The 27,540-nt window shown below is 49.9% G+C and overlaps 12 protein-coding genes across 12 annotated transcripts; 7 read left to right on the top strand and 5 right to left on the bottom strand.

Annotated features, from left to right (window-relative positions):
- Window positions 1-82: 82 nt before the first annotated feature.
- BDQ94DRAFT_185414 (uncharacterized protein) lies at window positions 83-2,440 on the top strand (the record flags this gene model as incomplete). The annotated part of the gene is made up of 6 exons (XM_026774874.1): window positions 83-155; window positions 230-612; window positions 672-1,047; window positions 1,095-1,251; window positions 1,309-1,442; window positions 1,497-2,440. The coding sequence occupies 6 exons, from the start codon at window positions 83-85 to the stop codon at window positions 2,438-2,440; spliced, it is 2,067 nt and encodes a 688-aa protein (XP_026629310.1).
- A 443-nt stretch (window positions 2,441-2,883) lies between these two features.
- BDQ94DRAFT_157791 (kinase-like domain-containing protein) lies at window positions 2,884-4,247 on the top strand (the record flags this gene model as incomplete). The annotated part of the gene is made up of 4 exons (XM_026768807.1): window positions 2,884-2,974; window positions 3,071-3,809; window positions 3,871-4,125; window positions 4,166-4,247. 4 exons carry the CDS (start codon window positions 2,884-2,886, stop codon window positions 4,245-4,247), a joined length of 1,167 nt encoding a protein of 388 aa, XP_026629309.1.
- A 601-nt stretch (window positions 4,248-4,848) lies between these two features.
- On the top strand, window positions 4,849-5,921 carry BDQ94DRAFT_167905 (class I SAM-dependent methyltransferase; the record flags this gene model as incomplete). The annotated part of the gene is made up of 3 exons (XM_026770928.1): window positions 4,849-5,323; window positions 5,403-5,532; window positions 5,624-5,921. The coding sequence occupies 3 exons, from the start codon at window positions 4,849-4,851 to the stop codon at window positions 5,919-5,921; spliced, it is 903 nt and encodes a 300-aa protein (XP_026629308.1).
- A 307-nt stretch (window positions 5,922-6,228) lies between these two features.
- On the bottom strand, window positions 6,229-7,397 carry BDQ94DRAFT_167904 (oxidase ustYa family protein; the record flags this gene model as incomplete). Its single annotated transcript, XM_026770927.1, has 5 exons — window positions 6,229-6,352; window positions 6,455-6,534; window positions 6,619-6,647; window positions 6,720-6,941; window positions 7,004-7,397. The coding sequence occupies 5 exons, from the start codon at window positions 7,395-7,397 to the stop codon at window positions 6,229-6,231; spliced, it is 849 nt and encodes a 282-aa protein (XP_026629307.1).
- A 900-nt stretch (window positions 7,398-8,297) lies between these two features.
- On the top strand, window positions 8,298-10,848 carry BDQ94DRAFT_167903 (uncharacterized protein; the record flags this gene model as incomplete). The annotated part of the gene is made up of 6 exons (XM_026770926.1): window positions 8,298-8,674; window positions 8,741-8,747; window positions 9,639-9,806; window positions 9,876-10,357; window positions 10,416-10,498; window positions 10,574-10,848. The coding sequence occupies 6 exons, from the start codon at window positions 8,298-8,300 to the stop codon at window positions 10,846-10,848; spliced, it is 1,392 nt and encodes a 463-aa protein (XP_026629306.1).
- Window positions 10,849-11,434: 586 nt separating this feature from the next.
- Window positions 11,435-12,442, top strand: BDQ94DRAFT_138863 (alpha/beta hydrolase). Its single transcript, XM_026765319.1, has 2 exons — window positions 11,435-11,942; window positions 12,018-12,442. The coding sequence occupies exons 1-2, from the start codon at window positions 11,508-11,510 to the stop codon at window positions 12,363-12,365; spliced, it is 783 nt and encodes a 260-aa protein (XP_026629305.1). The 5' UTR covers window positions 11,435-11,507; the 3' UTR covers window positions 12,366-12,442.
- A 1,241-nt stretch (window positions 12,443-13,683) lies between these two features.
- Window positions 13,684-15,588, bottom strand: BDQ94DRAFT_138862 (cytochrome P450). Its single transcript, XM_026765318.1, has 2 exons — window positions 14,388-15,588; window positions 13,684-14,325 (listed from the first exon to the last, which is right to left on the bottom strand). Exons 1-2 carry the CDS (start codon window positions 15,460-15,462, stop codon window positions 13,892-13,894), a joined length of 1,509 nt encoding a protein of 502 aa, XP_026629304.1. The 5' UTR covers window positions 15,463-15,588; the 3' UTR covers window positions 13,684-13,891.
- A 605-nt stretch (window positions 15,589-16,193) lies between these two features.
- On the top strand, window positions 16,194-17,462 carry BDQ94DRAFT_167900 (phosphotransferase family protein; the record flags this gene model as incomplete). Its single annotated transcript, XM_026770925.1, has 3 exons — window positions 16,194-17,025; window positions 17,081-17,386; window positions 17,452-17,462. 3 exons carry the CDS (start codon window positions 16,194-16,196, stop codon window positions 17,460-17,462), a joined length of 1,149 nt encoding a protein of 382 aa, XP_026629303.1.
- A 286-nt stretch (window positions 17,463-17,748) lies between these two features.
- Window positions 17,749-21,348, bottom strand: BDQ94DRAFT_185412 (putative SNF2 family helicase/ATPase; the record flags this gene model as incomplete). Its single annotated transcript, XM_026774873.1, has 2 exons — window positions 17,749-18,297; window positions 18,346-21,348. 2 exons carry the CDS (start codon window positions 21,346-21,348, stop codon window positions 17,893-17,895), a joined length of 3,408 nt encoding a protein of 1,135 aa, XP_026629302.1. The 3' UTR covers window positions 17,749-17,892.
- Window positions 21,349-22,087: 739 nt separating this feature from the next.
- On the bottom strand, window positions 22,088-23,451 carry BDQ94DRAFT_138858 (SIR2 family NAD-dependent protein deacylase). The gene is made up of 2 exons (XM_026765317.1): window positions 22,870-23,451; window positions 22,088-22,803 (listed from the first exon to the last, which is right to left on the bottom strand). The coding sequence occupies exons 1-2, from the start codon at window positions 23,198-23,200 to the stop codon at window positions 22,190-22,192; spliced, it is 945 nt and encodes a 314-aa protein (XP_026629301.1). The 5' UTR covers window positions 23,201-23,451; the 3' UTR covers window positions 22,088-22,189.
- A 146-nt stretch (window positions 23,452-23,597) lies between these two features.
- BDQ94DRAFT_138856 (pyridoxamine 5'-phosphate oxidase family protein) lies at window positions 23,598-24,752 on the bottom strand. The gene is made up of 2 exons (XM_026765316.1): window positions 24,566-24,752; window positions 23,598-24,508 (listed from the first exon to the last, which is right to left on the bottom strand). Exons 1-2 carry the CDS (start codon window positions 24,627-24,629, stop codon window positions 23,772-23,774), a joined length of 801 nt encoding a protein of 266 aa, XP_026629300.1. The 5' UTR covers window positions 24,630-24,752; the 3' UTR covers window positions 23,598-23,771.
- A 387-nt stretch (window positions 24,753-25,139) lies between these two features.
- Window positions 25,140-27,440, top strand: BDQ94DRAFT_122119 (aminopeptidase P family protein). The gene is made up of 11 exons (XM_026763793.1): window positions 25,140-25,414; window positions 25,486-25,650; window positions 25,717-25,749; window positions 25,802-25,929; window positions 25,990-26,382; window positions 26,433-26,476; window positions 26,529-26,562; window positions 26,613-26,834; window positions 26,886-27,004; window positions 27,056-27,182; window positions 27,282-27,440. The coding sequence occupies exons 1-11, from the start codon at window positions 25,213-25,215 to the stop codon at window positions 27,309-27,311; spliced, it is 1,497 nt and encodes a 498-aa protein (XP_026629299.1). The 5' UTR covers window positions 25,140-25,212; the 3' UTR covers window positions 27,312-27,440.
- The last annotated feature ends 100 nt before the right edge of the window (window positions 27,441-27,540 follow it).

Raw genomic sequence — 27,540 nt, 5'->3', positions numbered from 1 at the left:
TGGAGCCGAGCCTCTATTCTTTATCTTCCACCAAAAACTCCAAGGCATGGGGAGGACAGAATCTTGGCAGTAGCTAATAAATATGAAGTGGTTACAACTGTTGTCTTTGGCTCTGCATCTGGGCTCCACAGCGGCAGTGAGCAGTTCCACGGAAAGTAAGTCAAGCTGGGCCACCCTAAAAGAGCATTGCATATACAACCCCTACTAACCACCGAACAACTATAATAAGGTATGAAAAAAGTACTCGCGCCTTTCAAGTATAACCCATTTCCCTTGGGTACGATCACCGCAACGGGCTGGGTGCATGATCAGCTGGAGCTCGAAGCAAATGGTTTGGCCGGTCATCTCTACGACTTCTACCGCTTTGTGGCCGGGTCAACGTGGGTCGGTGGCAGTTGGGAATACAGCACGCTAGACGAGGCAGCGCCCTACTGGTTTAACTACGTTGTTCCCCTTGCCTGGACGATCAACGACTCGCGTCTGAAAGCTCAGGCGAAGGAATTTCTCGATTACGTGCTAGACCATCAAGCTGAAGATGGATGGCTGGGGCCCGAGACCACTCGCCAGACCCGAGGAATCTGGGCACGTAGTCTGCTATGCTTTGGATTAGTAGTGAGTGCATGCACCCGATATATTTACATGTGGTTGCCTGTCCTAATCCAGCGATCCAGCAATATGCACAGGCAGATCCATCCGAGACAGAGCGGATTGTGACAGCGATGCATAAGTTCACCATTCTGGCACATTCCATGCTCAAGGACAACTTCACTGGCTTAATTGAGAACAAAACCCTTGGAGATAGCTTTGACCCCTACGGCTTTGGACTAGCGCGAACGCATGAATTGCCCATGTCGTTGCAGTGGTTGTATGAGAACTATCCACGCAACAACTCTGAAATCATTTGGGAGACCATGGAACTTATGTTTGCCGGCGGTGTCGCGGGTGGCAAGGACTGGACGACGTTCTTCGTTGAGGGTGTATTCCCTACCCTTGGAACGCCATATATCACGACCAGTTCATTCACCCATGGGGTCAATCTAGCGGAAGGTATGAAAATGAAGTCTAGTGCAGTGAAAAACTGTTGACCTGATCAGGACTACGGTATCCCACGGTGCTCTACCGCATGAATGGAAATTCTTCTCTGCTGGACCAGACCGCCTTAGCAGTAAACTTGCTCACCACTTATCAGTCGACACTTGCTGGGAGTATCACAGCCGATGAGCATCTGGGCGGACTCAGTCCCGAGAGAGGGTATGCGTCTCTTCACTTCTCTCTTGATTTACCATTTCTGGCACTGACTTGAAACAGCTCGGAGACTTGCATATCGGTTGAGATGATGTTTTCCGTGGCCTATCTGTATCGGTTCTATGGCACCAACGCATACGCAGACCGAGCTGAGCGCGTGGCATTCAACTCCCTCCCTGCGGCGCTATCGCCGAATTGTAGGTCTATGAGCATCTAGTACGAATTACCCCGGCTAAACTAAACTCTCTCAGGGTGGTCACATCAATATGTTCAGCAGGTCAATCAGCCTTGGTCCCGCAACCTGAGTGCCATTCCTTTCGGAAACGTGAACTCCTATGCCAACAGCTATGGCCTTGAGCCCAACTTTCCCTGCTGCACCGTCAACCACGGCCAGGGTTATCCCAAGTATGTGGCCGCTTCTTATGTGCTCGAGGGAGACAGCCATGTGATCCACGCGCTGCTGGGCCCCGAGACATTGAGCGCGAAGCTGGCTACAGGCAACGTGACCATCGCATGCACGACCAACTACCCCTTCTCCGGCCGACTGGAGTATGCAATCACGACCACCACTGACATCTCATTCTCTGTCCGTATTCCCGACTGGGTAAACAAAACGAACTCTCAGTACTCACTCACGGGCGCAAACTTCAAACCCTTATCCTCAGATTTCAGTAACCTGCAAACCTTCAACCTCACCAAAGGAACTACTCAGATAGTCATCGATCTAGAAATGGGCATCCAAGTCACCAAATCACCAGCCAACGGCACTGCAGCCGTCTATTACGGCCCTTTGCTGTACGCTCTTGACATCGATTATAACTCTACCCACCACAGCCCCTTAAACTACTCTTCCTTGGAGCCGCTGCCCGCCGACCAGATCGTTGCCCAGACACACGACTATGTGCTCAACCCGACCTCTGCTTGGCGGTACGCTATTGATCCCACCTCAGTCACTGTTCAGCAAGTCTATGACCGCGACGGACAACTCCAGAATCCCATCTGGGCAAAGAACGCTACTCCCGTTGCCCTGTTCGCGGATGCATGGTTGGTTCCATGGGAGGAAAACTTGGGAACCGCTGCGGTGCCCCCTAAGTATCCTAATGTCACCGGGTCTCCGAGTAAAATCCGCTTGGTCCCTTACGGCTCGGCAAAATTGCATATTGCCGATTTTCCCATTGCGGTGCAGGCGTCATAGGGGGTTATGAAAATAATTTTGTGGGATTATAAGTGAAGTTAGAATAGTCAAAGGAATACCATACGCAAAGGAGCGTCTCCAAAAATTCATTCATCAAGTGGCTTGGGACTTGGGATGTAGTCTCCATGAGCTTGATGGATTGATTGAATAGGGCGAGGTGCAAATTTATATAATTCAAGACCGGGGGGACTGGCAAATTGCAAGAGATATTACTAGTACAGTTTATAGTCGCCGATCATCCATAAGTTTTTCACCTCTAATCTCTGAATTTTCTGACTGCATAGCGTCGTTCACTCCGATCGAGATCTGCAGGATCCCGCCGCCAGACATTCCACCGCTCTAACCAATCGTCAACAAAGGTGCGTGCGCCAGGAGTTGGTTGTCTTGGGTCAAACTATCCATCTCAAAAGCTACTCCGCTAAGACTTAGTATAATTCTACCTCATGGCTATGGGGCGACTATCCCCGGCATCAACTCCATTTATGCGACCGCTGGTTCTGCGCTCCCATGTCGTGTCTCCGATTCCCAAAGCGCGTACGCCACCTCGTTGCGCCTTCGCTAGCACCGCGTTCAAACTGATACCCACTGGTGACAAGTGCAGCCCCACTGTCCTATATGAACCCCTTGAAGGTGTGGAGAGAATCGAGCACTATCTTCCAGGAGGCTATCACCCCATACAAATCGGAGGTCACCTTCATGGCCGATACCAAGTAATACATAAGCTGGGACACGGCTCCTACTCCAAAATCTATACCGCCGACTCAGATTCCAAGGAAGCTAGTATCTTAATCACTCTCACACATCCGCATTATCCTGCGACCAGTCATCCGGGCAAGACAATGCTCCCTTCAATTCGAGACACCTTCTCCATCCATGGTCCAAACGGAGAACATACTTGCTACGTTACCTCTCCTGCCAGGGCTAGTCTCTCCGATTTAAAAGATGGCTCATGGCTCCGCTTATTCCAACTTGACGTAGCCCGGGCTCTTGCTGCTCAGCTCGTTCTAGCAGTGGACTATATACATACTCGAGAGTTTATCCACGGAGACATTCATATGGGCAATATCCTGCTCACAACCTCTCGCGACATTGACCAGCTCTCACCAGAACAATTATATAAAAAGTATGAAGCACCTGAGCTAGATCCAGTGGTTCATTTAGACGGAAAACCGCTTCCTCCTGGGGTCCCATCCCACGGCATAGCGCCCATCTGGCTTGGAGAACCAAGCGAGAAAGTCACGCTTCCGGAGGCAAGTATTCTACTTGCAGACTTTGATGAGGCCTTTTCTTCCAAAGAAACAAGATATATATCTCACACTCCACTGGTCAATCGTCCTCCTGAAGCTCGCTTTGAACCAAATAAACCACTGTCATTTTCATCGGATATATGGACTCTCGCCTGCACAATTTTGGACCATTATTGCCCAGAGGCCACTTTTTGAAGGGTTCCTCGCTACGGAAGATTACATGACCCGTGAGCATGTAGATACTCTGGGTATCTTGCCTCCTGAGTGGTGGAAGAGATGGGAAGCGCGACCAGAGAGCTTTACCGAGGATGGGAGGCCAATTAAGCGGAATCCATATCGCTCTTGGGGTGATCGCTTCGAGGATAGTGTGCAACAGCCCAGACAAGAAGTGGGAATGCCTTTGTTTGATGCAGAAGAGAGGGATGCTATCCTTGAGATGTTACGACCGATGCTTGCATTTAGATCCCGAACAGCGAAGCACGACGAAGCAGATTCTCGAGTCGGAGTGGATGGTGAAATGGGCTTTACCGGAGTATGAGAAGGTTCGACGAGGGGGTTAGGTGTCAGCATAAGAGTCTGCGTGGTCTAGTTTGTATTTGAAAGATGAAAGGATATTTTAATCTGACCAAATGGCTCTAATCCACTCAGCCTCGTGCTCAATAGTATGTATGTCCAACATACTCGGTTTTAATTGATGTGGTCGAAAGGTTGTATGATGCCATTCTGTGGACACAATACGGTCGAGACACCTACTACTAGCCAATAACTCTGAAAGCCATGCTAAGACAATGACTGGGAGGTAACCTTTTGTATGATCTGCTCGAGCTAAGAACTTATCAAGAGCAAGCCTCCATTGTACGGGTGTGCCAAGTCCTTGTGCACATGAATGCATGGGTCCCCTGCAATGCATGTCATCATTGGTCCGAGCGGAGACAATTCTATACTAACTTGGGAGAAGAATTATGCAGTACTAGGCGAACTATTAACCTCAATTTTTCTACTTATCCATAAGCACTAGTGTATGACGGCGTATAGTTGCTGATATAAAGCAGCGAGTAACCTTCGCTGAGCCCCTCCTCGCCTTTGCATTCCTTCAAGCTCTTCTTTCTTCAACCGCAGAAACCCACCAACCTTAACCCACGACTTACTGTTTCCCTCACTATGCCTGCCTCTGTAAAGCCCGAAGACCAGACATATGTCCTCTCCCACCGTTCCAAGCAAACGGAAGAACACAAACGGCTGAACCGACAGCACAACCTCATCCAGCAGACGTTTCTCAACAATCAGCTCATCCACCCGTCCATCCCGCTGTCTTCTCTAACGGGTGGAATTGCTGACATTGGCTGCGGAACAGGCATTTGGCTGCAGGAAGTAGCTCAGTCCTTACAATCCCCAGGCGGGGCCTCTGCATCCCCAACCACAACAACCCTCCCATCTCTTGTTGGCTTTGACCTGAACGCAGCCGCATTCCCCGAGGACCCCACTCCTGGAATCCAACTTGTGCAGCATGACTGCACCAAACCTTTCGATGCCCGCTATCATGGGCAATTTGACCTGGTCAATATCCGCGGCCTTGCGTATGCTATTACGGAGGAGAAGCTCTCTCGAGCGCTTGACAATGCATTACTACTCTTGAGTAAGTTGTTCCTCCCTTTCTAGTGACCGCCCTGGTGTACTATTTCCGCTTGGTTTCTAATCTTTGGTCGTTTGTACAGGACCAGGAGGCTATCTCCAGTGGACGGAAAGCGAAGCCCGACTTTTCAAAGTATTTCCGGAAACACCAAGTATGCTGAAAGCAATGGAAATCATTGATGTGGAGAGACGGGCTCGCGATCTAGTACCTTAGTGAGTATTTACGCACTTTCTCCCTCGCTTTCCTTCACTTGTTGTCGCTTAATCAGATTAACTGACTTCCTTCCTTTTCGGGTACTTTCAGTCTGCCACATTTCATGCTGCGACGAACTCTCTCACTCAAAGGTGACAATGATGAAGATGCTCTCAGTATCCTTCATTTCAATCTACGTCCCGGAGGGTTCTGTGAGGATGATGCTGATCCAGACGTCTGCCTGCAATTTTCGGATCTTCTCACGGAGTCGGTCAGTCTTTTTCTGCACTCTGCACTTATGAGAATGGAACAACAGCAGTCCCAGAACGGAACTGCAGCTGAGAATGGCAATTTCGGAAAATCAGAATTGGATGAACTGCGTAAATTAAAGTCGTTAGTGAGACTATAGAGGCTAAACAAGTCAGAATGGGTGGAATCTTTCCTCATCTTGTGGCGCAAAAGAGATGACTTGGCATTGCGGGAGGTATATCTGAGTTTGTCAATAATAATGTTGCACCGAAGTTCGATTTACATACTCGTCTGTTGAAACGATTTTTTTCTTTTCTTTCTTAAAACTCAGTATGTGACAAAGGCTCCATTTGATCATATACGCTCCGCTAGTCTGCCCCTTACTGCTTGGTGGGCGGGCACTTGTTGGAACTCCCAAATCGAATTAACATTTGTAGTGTATGGTATTCTGTGTAGTATTCATGTATCTACGGTGGACTAGGCATCTCCTTCGCTCCAGGTAGGCGCTCAATGCCATGTTCGGGTGTTGTGTAGAGTTGATGCTGCCCGACCCATTGCTTCACCGCACGGAAATCGCGGCATTTATGGTGCCTGCGAATGCCACGTGAGGTCAGCCTTGTACCTGCAAGTTTTGGACCCTTGAAGGACGCTACATGTGTTGTTGAGAAGGGAAGGGAGGGGTTTGTTTCATACACATTGAAGTCTGGAAATGGGTCTTTGTGACCCTTCACCCAGACATATGTCAGAATACCAACGTCCGCATCACACATCAACTATTTGGCAATCAACAGCCGTTAGCCAGTGAAAAATTCATACATCATGAGAAATAAGTGACACAGAACACCCTTCTGGCTCACCTTCTGTCGTAGGATATCAATGCAATGATCTATGTTTATGAAATTGTCAACATTATACTCATCGATCCATCAAGTCCTGTCATGCCCCAGTATTAACTCACCAAGATGATGCCTTAAGATCTGTGGGCTATCCTCCCACGGACCCGGCTTGTCCTTGTAATAATCCTCGTAGCTAGCTTGGCGGAGCATATTCAGACAATGTAGCTGATGCAAAACTTCCACCGAGCCCATGTAACCGCCGCCAAGCTCGTCAGCCAATCCAACTGAGTATTCGGACGCATTGATATGCAGAAGTGTTCGCTCATCAACATTGATAACACCACCTATTTTGAACAGATCGTAAGCCTTGTGTGAGGTAGAAATGATCTATTTGAAGATGACTTACCAGAAGCATAAGTGATATCGTCCCAGGCAGCATCAATAGCAGGACTTGGAGGTCCCTTGAAAGCATTGGGCTTTGCAAAGCTGCCGTCAAACTTCTCGATATGACCCGTATTCTTGACCGCCTCTAAGGCTGGCGAGTCAATGGGTAGGAAGTCATCGCTTTGACAAGCGGCAACGGTCTTTCGATGACGAGCTATTGTTGACCAAAGGTAGGCAGAAGCTATGAACAGAAACAATGTCCACACAGATAGAATTAGAGTCCCGTTGGGTTGATACTGGCACCATCGTGACCTTCTCGCCCCGGGACTCCTATTGTCTTTGAGGAAGTTTTCCTCATCAAAGCTTGATATAAGACGCTCCTCGCTCTGTCTATCTTCTAGTCTGGATCCGTTCATTGTGAAGCTAGGGTTTAGTATATGCTGGCTGTGAGGGGGTAGGAGAGAGTAGTCAAGACGCAGAGTGCAGAGGAGGGAGAAGGCAGGGAGAAGGCAGAGCACCAGAGGGGAGAAGCACAAAGTACTTGAAAAATCACAGATGAAGTGATTTGAGGGGAGGCCATGGGTAGGAGGCAGTGCTGAGGGAACAGAGGAGGACGGACGGTGTCGACCAAAGGCAAGCCAGTACTGTGATTATCTTCTCGGAGTGGTTTAGCCCTGCTCCCGCTCTACCCATCCATGCAGAGACCAATGCATCTCTTCATCGACCGGAGTGTGAACATTGGGGGCCAATTGGTGCCGGATTTCCGCGCATTGCAAACACAAAAATGCCGGACGTACTTGGCGAGAATTATTTATGCATGACTGAAATGTCTACCTGTCGTTTAGTGTGGTCATTGGTCTCTAACCCACCGCTCTTGCCGCATCAGGAACGGAGAAGAAAGTCCTATAAAAATTCATTTGCGAGGTGTCTTGACAGTGAGATTTTAAGCAAATGCTACCTTGACCCCACTTCTCTGTGATGCACAGTACACGTCTGCGATGGGCTGATGTGAGGATGGACGGACTAGATGCAGCCGCTCGCAACTATTCCCTTGGCCTGGAGCCAACACAACGGACTCCGGATCCGACGAAGTTGGCGTGTAACTGTCTTGGCAAGCAGTTTTACACCAAAAGACCGAGGATATTGGTAGAGAGTATGGGATATATAAGCTTCGTTGCCGGCTTTGTGGTGTCCTGATGAGCTGGCGGAGGCAATCTCACCAACTTTTTCTACTGATCTCTTCCTGTTTTCCTCAAACATTTTTGAACTTCAATTCGGCACCGGCCTTAAAATTTGACTTCTCAAAATATTTCAATATGCGTACTGCCTTGAGCGCACTCGCGGTATTCCTCACCCTGGCCAGCTCTGCCACGGCGGCCCCTGTCGCAGCTCCATCCGAAGTTGAGGAGCGTGATACATCTGCCGTGCTGAACACACGGTTCATCACATACGAAGACTCCATCAGCAAGAGAGATGAAGTCGAGGAACGCGATGCCTCCGCTGTCCTAAACACGCGATTCATCACCTACGAGGATGCCATTAACAAGAGAGATGAAGTCGAGGAGCGTGACGCCTCCGCTGTGCTGAACACGCGATTCATCACCTACGAAGACTCCATCAACAAGAGAGATGAGGTTGAGGAACGTGATCCCTCTGCTGTGCTGAACAGTCGGTTTATCACGTACGAGGATACGTAAGTTCCTGCACTTACTTCTCGGCGCGGTCAATATGTGTACTGACATTGGGAACAGTGCTTAAGCGAAATGGTAAGCGGGATTCAACATTTGGCCTGCAGGCATGCAAGCTAAAGCCATTGGTATGCGCTATAAAGAGGGGTTGTTGTGGAGCCTGGCTAGTGTGTGGGGGAAAGCAAATCGGTCGATAGTCCTTTTAGTCCAGGGTGCATAAGCAGATCGATTTGAAGAACTTCGGTTACTCAATCTGACAGAGTGTACTAGTGCGTAGTCAGACTATTAGAGAAGTAGAAGTCACCACTGCGCTTGACCCACTCTTTCCCCGGAAGTAATCGAGGGACTAAGATGAGTGGACTTCCTCGGGCCGCCTGACAACTGATTGTTTGAAGTATTCTTTAATTAGTAGCTTTCTTGGCAGGTTGTTCCGGAAACTTAGAGACACCATCATCCTTCGTGTCAGGTCTTCGAGTCCCTGAGCCAGATGGGCAGTGCAATCCATTAGCTTCGCTTCCTCGAAGGAGTTGTAACCCTGCAAGGCAGCCCTCCCTCCCCTCCTCTTCCCCCTCCTGCCCATTCTGACAAGGCCATTGTGGTTCTGCAGCATTTGTCACAGACCCTTGTCGAGTATTTGCAGGCGAATCCTTCGGCCCCCACACTCAGTCTGCTTCAGCCGACGGAGTCGACAGCCCTGTTGCAGTCGTGGTGTGCCTCTGATCCTGCCGTATGGGGGCTATACGGTCGCTACAGTCAGACGGACTGTGGCAGACAAATGATGGGCTAACTTAGCATTAATTCAGCCTGGCAGTCTTATGCTCCTTTCACGCATCAGCCAAGGCAAGATGTGCATGATGCTCTTCCCAAGTCATTATAAGGGGATGTTTTTTTGACTGTCGCGCCTCTGCCATCATCGTTGCTCGTTTTTCTCTTTCTCCTTACCACTTGTCTGCAAGCTAATTCAGCAAGATGTTGTATTATGAGGGCCATGGTATTACTAGTACGGCCAAGGCGATCATCATTGTGACCACAAATCTAGGCGTCCTGGCTATCTTTGCCGTTGCACTTCGCGTCTACGCCCGGATATATTCCAAGCTCTACTTGGGTGCCGATGACTGGACGATTATCCTCGCCCTGGTACAGTCCCCAGATCCATCACCATTCACCCTATCATTCATGCTGCTAATATCCAGTGTTTTTACCTAGATTCTTTCTTGCGGTATTAGCATTATCATCGACTATACAGATGCTGTTACCGGCATTGGAGACCCGGAGTATCAGCCAACCATGGAGGCTATCATATTCGCATTGAAGATAAACTTCGCTTGCGAAAATGCTCAAATCGCCACTATGGGGGTCATCAAAGTCTCTTTGCTCTTCTTCTACCGGCGCATCTTCGGCATTTCCCGTCCGTTTGTCATAGCGAGCAATGTGCTCATTGCGCTGATCTCCAGCTTCACCTTGGCGATTGTACTGGCTGTTATCTTCTCAAAATGGCCGGTCTACCTGCAATGGGATCCCACCGCCCCCTACGATATCAACGCCTCGGCGATTCTTATCTGCTACGTTGCCGGGAATAGCTTGTTTGATCTTCTGACACTGGCTCTTCCAATTGCCGCCGTACAGAAATTGCAGATGGATCAGTCAAAGAAGCTGTTTATGTCTGTGATCTTTGTCTTGGGAAGCACGTAAGTTAACACCTCTTTCCAATGTTCTGTCAGATAATTAATTATTGTGGTGAAATAGCTGCATGGCGGCATCATTGGTTCGACTGTACTACGCCGTTCAGTGGACTAAGGAGCCCGCGACTATCAGTAGCATGTTTGAGGGTATGTTTTCCTGATTCATATCGCCTTCAACTTTCATCGTACACGTTTGCTGACGAGATATCTGATTCTTTCTAGTACCCTTCATTTACAATATCCTCTGGGCGCTTCTCGAGCCACCCATTTTCATTGTCGTGGGCTCTATGCTTACCCTGGGACCTCTGCTCCGTAACTGGCGAGGACCCAAGCAATGGATTCGGCTGCTCAGCAGCAAGAAGGAGGGATCGACGAAGTTCCACGATTCGCACAGCCTTCCCCAGTCACATATGCAGTCGGGTAACTCTCATCAGCGTGGGCCTGAGAAGAAATTGACTCCAAGTACCTCAAGCGAGGTGGAACTCTTGGAGGTATGAAAGTATTTGCTTGGTCAGGGAGTCTTTGAAAATTTTGAGATTATTATCATCATCGTCGTTGAAGTTTGTAGTGTTAGTGTATGTTACAAAAACTATCTTGTGGGTTTACTTGTAGTCATATAGGCTCAGTCTATTGTGCCCAATTATCAATGGGAGTAGCAACAATACCTTCAGTCCAAAGGCATAATTAGTAGGGGCACCTGACGCAAGGCTGACACCTCCACCCTCGAGCCAGAAGAGGAGTGACTGTGCCGGTCATCCCCTCTTCATAGCCATCTAAGGGAACAAGCTAAACATACAGGGGTGGTTGCGGATGGTGGGTCATTCGCTTCGGACTACTCGACTGCCCCCGAGCTACCCATTCCTTTTCTGGCGCAAGACAGAATCACCCTGACTGGCTCCATTCAACAAACGTGTTTTTATTTATCTCACTATGCCGTTGAACAAAGAACATCTTACAACGCTAAAGTAGATAGTAAGCGCCGGCCTTCGGAAGTTGAAATTGTAGACTGTCACGTACGGCTCCCCCTCCGCAGACATAAATACTTGTCCCAATCCCCCTCTTTCCAAGAACTGAACTAACTTCCCCTACTACATACTACATTAATCCCCTTTTCATTTTCTTATCTTAGTACCACTACCTACCATCCTAAACAATCATGACCATCTCCACCGACAAGAAGAAGCCCGCCCTGGTCGTCGTGCCCGGTGCCTCCCAGAACCCAGCACACTATGCCCACCTCCTGCACCTCCTCCAATCCGCCGGCTACGGAGCCTTCACTGGTCTCCTTCCCAGCATTGGCGCCCAGGGAGAGGTCACGGCCGCCGACGATGCCGACTACGTGCGAAACCGACTGATCCTCCCCCTCCTGGACGTCGGCAATCAAGATGTGATCCTGATCAGTCACTCGTACAGTGGAATGCCTGCTAGCGCGGCGGCACGCGGACTGGGACCCGCCGACCGTGCCGCTCAGGGCAAGTCCACTTCCGTGCTCGGTCAGATCTTCATCGCGACGATCCTGCCTCGTGGTGGTGATGGTCTGAGTGTGATTGACTCTTTTGGTGGAAATTTGCCGCCGCATATGTATATGGATGTATGTGCCCCTCCCACTTCCTCCAATTGACCCGATGACCCATTCATATCTGATGTTGACGAAATGGGATTTTAGAAAGAGCAAAACCTCCTCAAATGCGACGAGCCCAAGCCCCCTCTCTTCTACGATGTTGAACCCACCCTTGCCGATGCCGCTACCCAGACTTCCCTGAGTCAGGGCTTGACTTCCTTCTCAAGTCCCTGTCCTGAGGCCAGCTGGAACACTGAAGCCTTTAAAGATAGAATTGCCTACATCCACACCACTGAGGATCGGGCGGTGCCCTACCCGGCCCAGACGGCTATGGTTCAGGCTACCGGTGCTAAGTGGATTACCCGGGAGCTTGCTACGGGTCATAGTGCGCAGTTGTCTGCTCCGGAGGAGTTGAAGAAGACTATTTTGGAGTTGGTGAAACAGTGGGAATAGATAGATTGAAAAGAAATTGGGTGTGTATTTAGCTACTTATTTACAATGTTGGTTTGGAATGTAACACAATTCGGAAGGTTACTTGTGCTCCCGCGTAATTTTCTTAGGGGGATACACGGTAATGAGAGACACGTGAGTGTGCTTGGTAGTAGTAGTAGTAGTAGTAGTAGTAGTAGTAGTAGATAACGTCCATTGGCAAATGTGAAAGGTCCCTTTTTTCTGTTTCTTTGTGGGTTCATTTTGCTTATCCATCCTCCCGCTTCCTACTCAGAAAGGCACGTACCCCTAGTGAGGGGAGGGGGCCACTGAGAGGAGACGGAGGAGGGTAGTGAAAGACTACTATAGACACAAGAGACAAAGAAAGGAGGGGCGTGTGGATACCCCTGCCTGGAGTGCTGACCAGTCGAGAAAGGGGGAAGTGTGGGAAGGAGACAAGGCTGCGGAGGCTCGTTAGGGCCAACGGGAACGGAAAACTCCCAAGCAATTATCTACGCGGGTAAACTCTTTAGGATGCCAGCTTAGCTACGTACTTCTGCCTTCTATTCGGTTATCTGTCCGTCGCCAAGGATGAACTAAGTATGTCCCCGAGCGCCCAATCCATGTGGACCGGAACAGATCAAGTGGAGGCGGGGGAGACTCTGGGCGGAAAGGGCCGACGGGGCAACATCATATCCAGTCAGCTTATTCTACCAAGATGTACAGACATGTCAGTGTTTCTATGTAGTAACCAAGTCAATGCAGTCATCAATTAGTATGTAATGAGCATATACGGAGCACGCCGCAGACTACCTTGTAGAAGTTTCACAATGGACGGAGGAGTGCCCGTCAAGCGCTAAATTAGATCAATATATTTTGCTGCTGCACACGCCCTAATTGGCTAATGAACCACTGGCTAGTGATACTAGCCAGTCATCTACTCGACTATCTAAAGCTGGTCGTCTGGGTATAGTCTCTTACTCTTCCGATCTACCCGGTGTGAGCAACATGCATTAGCTTCAAGTAGTGTCGCTAAAGTAGAAATCGCAAACGGTTCTTTCTCTCCGCTGTGGATGGGCTATGACAGGCCAATGAAGTGCATGTTGGCCGCCAACACAACCTCTCATCTGTGTTTGGCAAGCAGATCGAGCAGAACGTGTTAGGCACTAGATAGACTCTGCCCATCTCCCTCCTTGATTGTAGGTCTGCAAGGTATCTATCTATCCCCTCTCAGTCTCCGCATGCCCTGCGAGGTGTCAGAATTTAGTGCAATTAGTTTACTCCTCTTCCCGCCGGAGGAGAACACTAATGTCCGACATAAGCACTAAATTGTATCGTTGCATTCCTAACAGTTTCTATTACTATCACGAAGTCTAGGTGATCGCTTCGCTAAAGCACATTAGCGAGTGGTTTGATGTAAGCCGGCAAGAAGCGGTAGTAGCGACAAAATTCATTCTCACTGACTGCAAGGTCAAATCTATTCATCTTCTGCAGCTGACCCTGCATATATCGCATTACTACGTGTCCCGTCTTCCGATTATCCAGTTAAATTAATTTGTATGGCTTGGAATTAGGCCAACTTTGGCCCCATTCCTCGAACAAAGTGTTAACGCCAACCCCTCCACCCAGGGTCCGGGGTCCCGACTCTCCAGGCTACGAAACTCCTGCACCATCCGCACAAGAACATAGCTGACCTCTGTCAAGGCGTAGCGCTGACCAATACAGATCCGCGGTCCGCCATTGAACGGCAAATATCCCCAGCGCGGCTGAAGCTTCCCATCTTCCCAGCGCTCAGGGCGGAATACCTCTGCATCTGGACCGTAGATGTCGGGTCGACGATGCATAGCGTAGACGTTGTATCCGACGATAGCTCCTTTTGGGACGAAGACGGGAGAGAGGCCATCTTTGCCTCCGCCCACAGGGAGCACCGTGTCTTTGGCTGCTTCGCGTTCGTTGCGCGGGACGACGGGGTGAAGGCGCAGGGCTATGATTTCATGTCAGTGAGATTAATCAATCACAAAGAAGAAGGTGAGATGGATTTCATACATTCATTCACACAGCACTGAACATACTTCAGGCCGCGCAGCTCCTCATACGTCGGTGGCCGGTTCTGCAGAGTTTCAACTTCGGCGCGCAGTTTTGCCCAAATACCTGGGTTCTTTGCCAGCACGAAGAACATATTCCCAAGAAGACTGGCTGTCGTGTCCCGGCCAGCTAGGAGCACATTCATCAACTCATCCAAGATTCGCTGCTTGTCAGATGTCCGGGATGCCAACTCATGAGAGAAAATGTACTTCCGCTTTGTCTCCGTCGCTTCATCTTCCTTCCTCGTCGCAGCCGCATAGAGAGCCTCATCAACAAACCTCTGCACAAAGTCCCGACAGATGCGATTACACTCCTCGGCCTTCCTATCACGAAAGAAGACACCAAGCGGACCCAACATTCCCCGCATTGGGATCGCCATCTGCGCATAATGAAACGCCTCCGCGAACCCGACCTCCGAGTGACTCTCCTTCAGCGCGCCCACCGACTGTCCGAAGAGGAACTCCGTCGCGGAGTCAATCGTATACCGGAAGAATAGCTCCTGCAAGTCTACTGTGCTCCCATCACGCGGGAGTAACGCGAATAGATCCTGGATCAACTCCTCCAACAAGCGCAGATCAGTCATCTGCTCGCGGGCAAAACTCGGTCTGATAAGCGCGCGCGATGTGGCCCAGTGGTGACCGTCCGTGTTGAAGATGCCTTCTCCGAGAAGAGGCTTCATTGCCTCGTAGCGGTGTTTGAGACTGTAGTCGTTGAAGTTGAGGGATAAGACTGTCTTGATGTTTTCGGGCTCGATGGTCAAAATTGCGCTACGGCCTAGCTCTTTGACGGTGAATGTGTTGCCGAGTGTGCGAAATAGATTGCAGCTTCGCTCGAGGATACGATGCTCTCTTCTTGTGCGCATTGTTCCGAGGATGGTGTCCAGGCCTAGGAAAGGGTCTTTACTGAAGGATCGTGCCACCGGTTCGCAGCCATGGCGGCGAGCGAATTGGCGGCGCTTCAGGTAGCGTCGGAAGGACTCGCCGGCGATTACTAGGGCTGTGAGTAGGAGGATGATGAGTTTGGGGTGGAATTCCATGGTGTCGACTTTGGAATAATGGACTGGAGGTTAGGATAAGAGATGTCCTTGCTTTCTGGGTTGTTTTATGTATGCAGTTCAGGCAGCAGTCGTGAGGTTGAATCACGTGGAGTGCGTATACAGAAGGATTGGAGGTGAGAATTTAGCGTCAAGATGAGGAAGAAGAATCAGGCAGCCGGTAATATTTGAAGACACTATTGAATGTGCCTTTTCTGAGGGTGTGAATATGAAAGATCGAGATCAATATTATGGTGCAAGTGATAATCCTAGTTGATGAAGCAAAGGTGAATGGCATTTTCCGATGGTTTGGGGCTAAGTTGTTTATGTAGCGTTGGTTCCTCTAGCGGCCCCCTCTATTTGAGCTTATTCATCTCTTGTCATTCTTTCATGCGCCATAGTATTCAACTAGCCTTAAGCCTATTAGAGATAACGAGCTATGACGATAAACCTTCTCTTTAATCAAATTGCTTTTGCCATCCAGGCCAATAAATACCATTATATTCGCAAAGTCATATCGGACTCCGGCGGAGTAAACCTTAGACCCCTGGCGTTTTGATATGCGACAGACTCGCGCAAAGATAAGCAAATAATGCTAATGAACACCACCACACCCCCTTTGACCATGGAGCTTTCCTATATTGTTACAATAGACATATCAATTGCCGTCCTACTATTCCCACCAGCACATGACAAACCCCATACCAACATTCCCCAAATAACCAACACCCACAATGTCAGACATCAACCACAGAAACTACCACAATCGCCTAGAGCAAATCCAGCGCATCACCAAGCAATACAACCTCCAATTCTCTACTATCAGCCCCGTAGCATACCAAGAATTCGGTCCCTGTCCTTACAACAACTTCATCTACAAACTTGAATTATCCGAACCTGCCAGCAGTTTCTCATTCTACACCTCAAATGGAACCCCCAGCCCCTGCACTACCTCCCCTCCTGCCGGAACATCGACATACATCCTCCGAATGAGCAATCCACTTGCCATGGGCATCAACCCACATGCCTTGCGCATCGAGAACGAAGTCGCCGCCATGTCTCTCGCTCGTCAGGGACTTGAGTCATATCGCCCCGGACTGGGTAGTCTCATCCCCAAGATATATACACTTTGCTCTAAACCTAGCCATCCGGATGACTTACCCTGGGTACTGATGGAGTACAAGTCCGGTGTACCACTAGACGAGTTCTTCCCTTCTCAGTCCGACACGATCAAGGAGTCTATCATCGAGCAGGTAGCAGATATACCGTCTGGGCTTCGGAACTGTCCACTCCCACCGGGGATCACCTACGGTGGACTTGGTCTATCTACCGATGGCAGCATCATCAGTGCGGAAATGACCACCACAAATGGAGGACCATGGCCTACCTACGAGATGCTCCTCAAGGCACGACTGCAGCATGAATTGCACGATGCTGATACGAGCCCTGTCATTAATGGATGGCGAGATAATGGGGTACGAGAACGACTCGAATCTCTAATCAATCGATTCACAGTACCCAACCTTTCAGACTCTGATACCAGAGTGCTCATCCACGGTGATCTCAGTAAGCCACACCCCAGACACCCCACCTACCCATTAAAATACTAACAATACCCCAGCAATGAACAACATTCTCATCGACCCCAGCACTTGCAAGCTGACAGCCCTCATCGACTTCGACTTCGCCTGCATAGCGCACCCAGCCCACGAGTTCCTTGTCTCGCTGCAGGATCTAGGCGGTAACGTGATGGGTCCTTATGGGGAGGATCCAACGGAAGGGAAGCTCTCACAAGCTCTTCTCTCTGGTGATTTCAGTGATGATGATGTTCCTGGTCATTTGTGGTGGGTTGGGAAGACGTTAAATGCTTGTTTGGTCAAACGGGGGGTTCTAAGGCCTAGTGATGTCGACGGGATGAAGGTGCTTCGTGAGTGGCGGGCTCTTGAGCTGCTTGTATGTCCGTTTCATCTCGCTGCAGAGTTTATCGTAAAGAGGATGAGTGAGGAGGCACGGGAGGGGGCGAAGAGAGGGGGTGAGGGGTGGGTTGTGGGGGGGGTGGGGGATCTGGAGGAGGTGATGGGGGGTAGTTGTTAGTGGGTTCTTCTGGTAGCAGGAAGGAGGGGCGTGATGTTGTGGTTTCTTTCAAAACAGATGTCTCGTTGAAGTGACGGAAAATATCGTCCAAGGCACTAAACCATAGGAGGTCTACAGTGTAGGTCAAGCTATTGCATGTTGATTTCATGTTTCGGTTCGGCCAACAAGCCAAGCCAATGATCAGATGAACAAATCGTATGAATTCTAAACTCCCGAAAGCCCTGTTCATAAGGTAGAATGGTGAATCCGAAATTACATCAATGCAGTAACCAGTAGCTTGTCCTCTCCAGCCTAACGCCCACACTAATCCCAAATCATCATGCTACCAGTAAATCATGCTTACCACCGCCTACCATACACCGAGTCTTCGCCACGGGAAGTCCGCTTCGCCTGCTGACGGCTTCGATCCCGAGAGCTAGATGTCTGCGTCTCACTGGCGTATGTTGAGCCCGAGTTGCTGTCAGCGCCGGAATTCAGAAGTTTTGTTGTTTGATTCAGGTCGAGATCGCGGTCGCCGTTGTAGCGTGCTTCGGCATCCTTGCCAAACAATGCCATCATATCCTTCATCGTCAGCTTGGCTGCGGCAGTCTTGCCTTCGATGGTCACGTTGGCCAGCTCTCGCTTGCGATCTTGCAGATCGATGATACGTTCCTCCACGGTTCCCTTGATGATCATCTTGTAGATTTTGACGTCCACTGTCTGGTTCAGACGGTGGACTCGGTCGATAGCCTGCTCTTCAACGAACTAGAAAGGATTAGCATATTATACTTCCAGGAATTGTGGTAACCTTACAGGATTCCAGAAAGGCTCTAAGATGACCACACGACTTGCTGCAGTCAGATTCAGTCCCAATGCACCAGCGCGTAAACTGCAGAGAAGGACCCTTGTGCCACTGTTGTTCCGTAGCTTGTTGAGACTGGCCTCTCTATGATCGTTCCGCATGCCTCCGTCATATCGTGCGTATCCAATTCCTGTGCGCTTCAGGAATGGCTCGATCTTGTCAAGCATGGAGGTGAAGACTGAGAAGACGATGAATTTGTGGTCTGATGACTCGCGCCTGAGAATCTTCATTAGGCGCCGGATCTTCGTCGAAGGCAGGATCTTATTATCATCGTCTCCGGCATTCAAGTAAATATCGTCATCGTCAGACTCTATCTCAGGGCTCCGACGACTTATGCCCGTTGGCTTGCGAGAAGGAGACTCAGGCCCATCATCGTTACTGTCAGAATCATCCGAGTTCAGCCATTCACCACCGCCCTCTGCGTCTTCATCATCGGTGCCTCCAGCTGTTCCAAGGCTCGACTTTCCGCGCTGATCTTCCGGGACAAGCCACTCGCCTTCGTCCTCATCTTCGTCGTCACTGTCTAACACTACTCGTCGGTTTCTCCGAGACCGGATGACCTGTGCCTCTCCGCGGCGTGTCGAAGGTGACTCTGTCAAATCAATAATCGACCTCCGATCGCTCTTCTTCTTCTTCTTGCCGGTGTCAGTGAGGTCGGCATTCAACGCGACTTCACATTCTTTGCACCTGCTATTACCGCCAGACGCCTCCTCTTTCTTCAGATCCATTTGGCAGATGTCGCACTTCTTGCTCACAACACTCAGTGCCCCGAAAAGGTCTGCCATGCTGTCCAGCTCATCATTCTTGGCGGGTTTCTGGCTGCCGGAGTGCCCGTTCTGCAGGAGAACGTCCTTATCCTGAGCGAGGTCGCTCTTAACAAGGTCGGGATGATTGCAAGATTGCCGAAGACGCAGCAGCAGGACCAAAGCACCAGCATAGTCGACCTTCTCACCACCCATCATCTTCTCGAGACTGTTTTCTGTTCTCTGCTCTAGGCGCTGGTAGAAGTTCATTTCGCCCGGCATAAAGTCCGCTTCGACCTTGATAACCTCTCGCTTGACGATGTGGAAGCCAGATGACTTCTTTTGCCCATTCTCGCTGGGCTTAAGATTGGCATTCTGCTTCAGAACATCCTTCGTCCGCCGCTTCATGAAGATTTTGAGGTAGATCTGCAAGCGCTCAATAGCGAGACCTCCACGGCCGTTCGCTATAGGCTTCATAATCTGCTCTTTCCATGCCGCCAGATCATTGAAGGGCTTGATACGGAGGAACTTGATCAAGCTCTGCAGTTCCTCGAGATTATTCTGCATTGGCGTTCCCGAAAGGCACCAGCGGTACTCTGCATCCAGAGAGTAGGCAGCTTGTGTTGCTTTTGCGTTTCGGTTCTTGATTGTGTGAGCCTCGTCCAGAATGATCCGATACCAGTAGACGGAGAAGATTGGGGATTTCTTGTTGTTCTTGTCCTTAGCACCATGCTCCGAGGTCAAGGTACCATACGTGGTGATAACCACATCGTAGTCCTCAAGCTTGTCTGTCCCCTTAGCCCGTGCATTTCCATGGTACACCAGGACCCGCATTCTGTGCGAGTTTTCAACCTTGTCGCTGATCTCAGACTCCCACTGCTTGATTAGGGCCAGAGGAGCGACAACCAGAGTCGTCTTGCTCAATCCAGCCGGTAGTTTGCGGTTTTCTTTCTCCTCTTCATCGTCACTGTTCGCATCCTCGTCCTCGTCATTGGACAACGGCCGCCTGAGACCATCTGCGGGCTTTCTGTTGGATAGCATCAGAGCAATAGCTTGAACAGTCTTACCAAGACCCATATCGTCCGCCAATATTCCGCCCTTGGGAAGCACACCCTTGGTCTTCTTCCGGCCGGTCTCTTTGTCGCACATCCAATTGACACCTTCTCGCTGATGAGGGAGCAACTTGACCTTCAAGCCTTCTACTGTACCATCATCTTCCTCTTCCTCCTCCTCTTCTTCTTCATCATCGTCTTCCTCGTTCTCTGATTCAGTTTCACTGGCGTCGTTATCTGGCGCCACCTCCTTAACTTCCACGACTTCTTTGACTTTCTCCTTCACAGGGGATTCGTTGGACTCGGTTTCCGATTCATCAGTGCTCTCATCCGCCTTATCGGATTCCTGTACAGTCACGGTTCCCAACTGGGCAGCAAGATCATCAATATCGGCGTCCTGCTTCTTATCCTCGGACTTCCTCTCAGACTTCTCTTGTTTCTTTTCCTTGTTCTTGTTCTTCTTCTTCTTATTTTTCTTGTCCTTCTTCTTTTTGCTCTTCGACTTGGGTTGCTTCTCGTCTTCATCCTCGAAAGCACCCTCCAACAGAGCCTTGATATTTTCATTTGCCTTGGCTGTGTCCACATAACCGTTGACATCCATAGAGCCAAATCCCGGGCCCCGAGAGCGCGCACTTGGTGTGAACCCACCCTCACCAGTCAAGTCGACAAAGTTCCTCAAGTTCTTCGACGCATTCGACATCTTAACGGCAGAGGGCTTCGAGGCGAAGAATGTTTTAGGGGCACGGGGTGTATTGAACGTGAAGTTCTCTGGGCGTCGAATCTCAACGGCTCCACTGTTGACCGGGCGGGAGAAGCGGTTTTCGTTGTACGCGGACGGCCTAACGGGCTTGAATGGGTCAAAGGCCTCCCTTCTGGGAGTTGAGAAGGCATTCGGCCCCGGAGTAGTGGGGGGACGATATTGCGGGGCACCATTGTGAGCAGGGTTTTGCGGCCGAGGCTGTTGTCTGTGATGCTCCGGACGTTGCTGGTTCGGTTTGGGGATATTGAAGGGGTTGCTAGAGTGGTGACTCTGATGATGCACTGGGCGAATAGGAGATGGCTTTCCGAACTCAGGATGATGTGACATAGGACGGCGGGGTTGCTCTTGCGGCCTTCTAGGCGTGAAGGGGTCCGCGGGAGCGTCGCTTTCTTTGGCCATGGTGTATTATTCTAATAAAACTTCCTTCTAAAGCTTGGTGGCGGCTAGGCGTCATATGCTGAGGGGTACAGCAGGAGGTGTCAAAGGAGTATCCTTTATGATCGAGCTCTAGGTGGCATAGATATAGCGAGTCTATCGTGATTATGGCGAGTGAGATCTTTTCTGTTCTTGTAGGCGAGGCAGACTGTCAGCACATCACGTCACGCGGGGTTTGCAACGACACGTTCATTATCGATGTTTATCTCCGTTTGGAAGAAGTCATAGTAAGGAGATGCTTACCTACTTCAGTCAGGTCATGACATTGCAAAAGAGGCTAGGAAGGGCGAAATCCGGAGTAGTGGGAGGGGCTTTGGACGTGTTGACGGAGATCGGCTCTGTTTAGCGCTGGCATGCCACATTTTATCGATAGCGCTATCGCTCGGTTTGACCGCATTGCCCCAGCAACCACCGCCCACCAGCGGGGTGACAGGTCACACAACAGCACCAGGTACACACAGGATTTGTGAATCCACCCCCACAAATCACATTTGAATCTAGAACTTATGTGCGGGAATTATCAATCTAGATTGTTCAGTCACATTTGGTTATGTACATTATGTCAATGTCAGTGGAGGTCAACTGAAGTAGTCCGTTTGTATTCCTTCCCGCTGCCATGAATGAGCTATGGGCCGACGATCTTCGTAAACCATACACTAGGAATATTAATCTATCTGTGACTTTCTTACAGAGTACTATTAATCCTAAATGTGCGCAGTGAGAGATATCCGACGTTATTAGAAGAGATCTCGGATTTTCGCGGTACTCTGTTCAGCTGTAGAAGAAATAGTAGCAAAGCTGTGAATTATATATCGCCAATCACTCCCTTCAAAATTTCAGGAACAATAGTACCCGCATCGCCCTCAAAAAACCAATCTCCAGGTTTCAATCCGGAAGAGCCAACATCATTGCGGTCCATATTTACCACCGCCACTCTAGCCCCTTTACTGCGAGCCTTATCCACATATCCTGCTGCGGGGTACACCCTCGAACTTGTACCTACTACCAGTATCAAGTCAACCTTTCCTTTGTTCAACCACTCGTCCACGTAATCAATCGTATGTGATGGTAGACTCTCTCCGAACCACACCACCCCAGGACGTAGAAGCCCATCTTTGCATTCCGGGCAGTGGGGAAGCTCTTCATAAGGCACTGCGGAAAGAGGAACACGCTCGTCCGATACATCAGCCTCATCCTCATTGTTCCCTAATGCACTGGCAATAGATCGAGAAGCCTCTTCGCCCGTTCTATCTGTTGCAGATGGTTCAAGTTTCTTTGGCAGAGCGAGAGCGGGAACAATTGGGTCGGTAAAGTCCTCGCGGGAATAGCTGCAATAGAAGGACGTGCACTTTACGGTGAAAAGTGAGCCATGAAGGAGATGAAGCTGATGTGGCGGGTGTCTGGCCCGTTGTGAAAGGCCTGAGTAAATTCAAGCAACCAGTTAGTAGAGTGCCACTTCGGAGCAAGGACCCAAGTACTACCCACCGTCGACATTCTGGCTTAGTGTTATGAAGTCCTTGTTCTTTCGTGCAAGCTCAGCCAGAGCATAATGTGCACGATTCGGTTGTGCTTTCAAGGCCATGTGTCTTCGATAGCTGTAGAACTGCCATACTAGGTCTGGGTTGGCATCGAACGCCTCGGGCGTTGCGAGGTCCGTCGCGTCGTACGATCGCCATAGACCACCGGCTCCTCGAAAGGTGGGAAGACCTGATGATGCAGAGATCCCAGCTCCTAATAAGGCAATTACTCGCCTGCACCCTTTTAGGTAAGTGGTGAATGAGCTGAGGTCTGCTGCGGGAATAGCAGGAGGAGCCATGGCGGAGGGCCTGGAGATCGGAGAAGGACTCTAGACTGGACACAACAGTTGGAATAAGATGGTCATTTATTGTCACGGTGCTAATTTGGTGCACATGTGCGCAGCGGTATGTCTGTTTCCCTCAGAAGGGAGAAAATGCGCGTCGAGTCAGTCATTTGGAGAAGTTGTAGCTAAGAAGAAGTTCTGCGGAGTCGGCCTTACGCTAATGATACCGATGACGTGGGGTCGCCTCTTAACTATGCAATCGTGCCTTATACGTATAATTATTTCGTCAAGTGAACCGAACAATAAGATTCGCTAAGTATCCAATATATATTCCAGTGATTTCTAGAAGCTAAAGACTAACAGCTTATGTATCTGACAATCCCTGCGTTGTGCAGATCAGAAGTTGCAATGACACGGCAGCAAGGCTACAATACCCCGCAGGGTCTAAGCTGGGCATTTTATACTTTCTCCCCACAATAGGACAACTAAGAACCGTCCTTTATAATAGCATAAGCTAACTTTATAAAGCAGAAATGCTAGATACAATCCATGAGTACATCGCTTAAGCATTATCGCTCCTCAGCTATCAGTGTTGTTCCTCTGGGGGGAGCTCAATACCCACAGCCTTCTCCGCATAAGCGCGATTCTCGTCGTTCTTCGCAGCAACAAATGACTTCACATAGCCTGGTACTTCAGGTACCTTGTTCCCGGTACTAGGAACAGGCTCACCAAATGTCTCCCAGACGGGAACAACACCAGTCCAAACACGATTCGTGACCTCTTCACTGCCTGTATCTTTCTTTTCATCCGAGACACTGCCATCTCGAATCTTACCACTGCCGCTCATGATTTTGACCTTAAGGATGACGGTCGAAGACATTTCAGCACGGTCTGGTGGGACGCGCGTATGCGCCCAGCGGTCCGAAAGCACCGAATTAGTGATCAGCTCCATGGCGTAGAGCTTCTCGGCTTCGTCAGTCACTAGCTTAGCATAGCCCTGAAGAATTGCAGATCGATAGTTGTAGCTGTGGGAGTTCGGTGTCAGAGACAAAACCAGCCCGTCTACCTTGCTAGCAGCCACGCAGATGGGTAGTCCTTCTCCTTCAGCATCTCGAGCCAGGTTCATGATGCGGGAGCTGACATAGCCATGAAGATAACAATCAAGGGGCTCGTCGATGCTAGCTGAAGGATAGTCGAATGATCCCATCTGTCCGATCATAGGCAAGATGGCCGGGAATGGCTCCGATGGTCCGGGGCTGAAGGAAACATGGAGAACTTGGGTGGAGTTGATAATTTCATGAATGGCACCCAGGTCATAAGTTGCTGCGTGTTCTTAGTGAGTTCCCTCAACGCGAAGCAGTAAAATGAGCTGAAGTATACCTCGATGTTTGTAACGGTTGACCGTGTTCGACGGCCGCTTTGGGTATGTTAGGGTCCTTCCCATTGTTTCTGATGCTGGGACTTCGACGGGTCAAACAATATATTTAGTTAAAACTGGCTACTAAATACTGTCTAGGATAGAAGTAATGGGGCACTTGAGTGAGTAATGAATTGTCCTTCAAGTTCTTTAGACCTTTGGAGTTCACTTCTACTATATATATACTGTGGTCACCCTTGGCATCTCATTGACGTGACTCAAGGGCCAACTTGAGTCACCGAGTACTAGTCGCATTGAAAAATTAAATCTGACCCTCGGGATCATACTCCGATGGCCCAAACACCTCCGACATTTCGTGGTTGTGGTACGCTGTGCAAGACCGAGATAAGAAGCAGGTGGGAAAGAAACGCAACTTCCAGCCTATCCAGGCGAGCGGAGTATGCGAGTCTATCGCAAACTCCTCCGCGTTGATTGGTCACTGCCGCCGACCCAAGCTCCCAGCCTCAGGCATCAAATAATAAACGGCCTAAACCAAGGGACGCTTGGAGGTCTCGCAATCACCGCCGACTTTCCGAACCAAACGCGGGCCAGATCGCCGGTCTTGATTTCGACAAAGCTTGCCAACACCTTCAATGGTGCTGCTCTAACTATGTCGACATGCAAAGCAGCCATTCGCCAATGGCCTCGTTGCCTTCGTCGCCAGGCGCCTCGAATCTCCCTTTCGCATCTTAGCCGGCCGGTGCTCCAACAGCCTGCTCTTCGCCGTTCTTACGCTTCGATCTCCGCCGCGGAGCTCAAATTCGGCCAGCCGCTACACGAGACACACCCACATATACTGGAGCCGGGAGAGCGTGCGTAACATCACTTCGGTCCCCGCGGAATACAAGAAGGCATATTGTATACGGTATTAACAGAATTCAAGTGACACCGGGAATAACGGCTCTCGAGTATGCTCAGCGCCGATCACGTCTGGCGAACAAACTACCCAAGTATGCCGTCGCTGTGCTGGCTGCTGCAGAGGTTACATACCGGGCTTCGGGCATCTTCAACGAGTACCGACAGGACTCGAACTTCTTTTACTTGACAGGTGGGTGGTACTTGGTGTATTTTGTTTAATTTGGAAAGACGTCGCTCACATCTTTTTGATGAATAGGGTTTAACGAACCGAATGCGTTGGCTGTCATCGGTGAGCTCCTACCACGAGACTCGATTTGGGGATTGGCTCTTATTATAAGTAGTGAACGATGGATCCGGCAACAACCACCTATTCCACCTTTATTGCAGGGAGAAGGATGCAAAGGCCGAACTTTGGGATGGTGCCCGTTCAGGTACCCGCGCGGCGATTGATGTCTTCAATGCGGACGAAGTAAGAAACTACTTTGTTAATCTTCATTGAGATTAAACGCGACTGACACTGCCCTGGTAGTCCGGTGATATCGAACGCATTGGGGATCTCCTTCCCAAGATCCTTGCCGATGCGACAGAGATCTACACCGATATTCCAGCCTTCAACCCGGGAAGGTCATCCTTGCATCGATACCTCTACGGCCCTACGGGAGCTTCCGAAAAGCTCAAAAAGATTGTCGACCACCGCAAGGTCAAGCCTTTGCGCTCCATTCTTAACGAAATGAGAGTCTTTAAGAGCGAGGATGAAGTCGTGCAATTGCGTCGTGTTGGACAAGCATCTGGAAGAGCGTTCACGGAGTCCATGAGGCAGACGTTCACCAAGGAAAAGGACCTGACTGCTTTCTTGGAGTATAACTTCAAGCGGAATGGCTGCGATAACAGCGCTTTCATTCCAGTCGTCGCAGGTGGTTCTGTGAGTAACTGATTCGAGAGGTATTAGAATCTTGCGGCTAATGTGTATAGAACGCTCTGAGCATCCACTACACGAGAAACGATGACGTTTTGAGGTATGCACTGCAAGCGCCATTATTATGGCAGGACTCTTACACATTATCATAGGGATGGGGATATGGTTCTAGTTGATGGAGGTGGTGTACGTATATCTTGCCCATCCGCCGACTACTGAGACTAATTTATTTATAGGAGGCGGGCACTTACATCTCCGATATCACCAGAACTTGGCCGGTGAACGGCAAATTCTCCGACCCTCAGCGTGACTTGTACAATGCAGTGCTGAATGTGCATCGCAGCTGTGTCTCGCTGTGTCGGGAAGATGCTGGACTCAGCCTGGACCGGCTGCATAACGTTGCAGAGACCGGCTTGCGAGACCAGTTGATACAGTTAGGATTTGACGTTTCTGGAGGTGTAGGTTTATCAGTCTTTTTCTCTGGTTTTTCGAGTACTGACCATGATCAGGCAATGGGTATCCTCTTCCCTCACCACCTGGGCCATTATATTGGCCTAGACGTGCATGACTGCTCGGGTTATTCTCGTGGATACAATCTCAAGGCAGGCCAATGTATCACAATTGAGCCGTATGTATTGATGACCATCTGTGACGTCGACCATGCTAACGATCGGGGCAGTGGCATCTACGTTCCGGATGATGAGCGGTGGCCGGCACAGTTCCGGGGCATTGGCATCCGGATTGAAGACAGTGTTTGTGTAGGAGATGATAGTCCCATTGTATTGACCACGGAGGCAGTGAAAGAGGTAAGCGATCTCTCCCGGGTTGTAGGACAGAGAAAAGACGTGTTACCCACGCGGTTGTGGTGATGAACTATTGGGCTGACTGACAAACCTGCTTTCTAGGTCGATGATATTGAGGCCCTCCGTGATTGATCTGGATGAGGGCCGAAACTGTGTAAAGCTAGATACCCTTGCATAAGATTGTAACATATAACATAGTGAACCGAATATTGAGGTATAGCAAACAATGACCGAGTTGAGCAAGAAGTAAACAAGAGACAAGCCGGTTTTGGTGGTTCGTGTGGCTCGTGTAGACGTCACCAGTCAGCAGTAAGCACTTAAGAAACTAAACACCGCACCTGGACGCGTGGGGCGTTGAATT

Source organism: Aspergillus welwitschiae (assembly GCF_003344945.1).
Source record: "Aspergillus welwitschiae strain CBS 139.54b unplaced genomic scaffold BDQ94scaffold_7, whole genome shotgun sequence".
NCBI classification, from domain to species: Eukaryota; Fungi; Ascomycota; class Eurotiomycetes; order Eurotiales; family Aspergillaceae; genus Aspergillus; species Aspergillus welwitschiae.
Note: the sequence above shows the minus strand (reverse complement) of the source record. Positions and strands in the feature narration are given on the sequence as shown.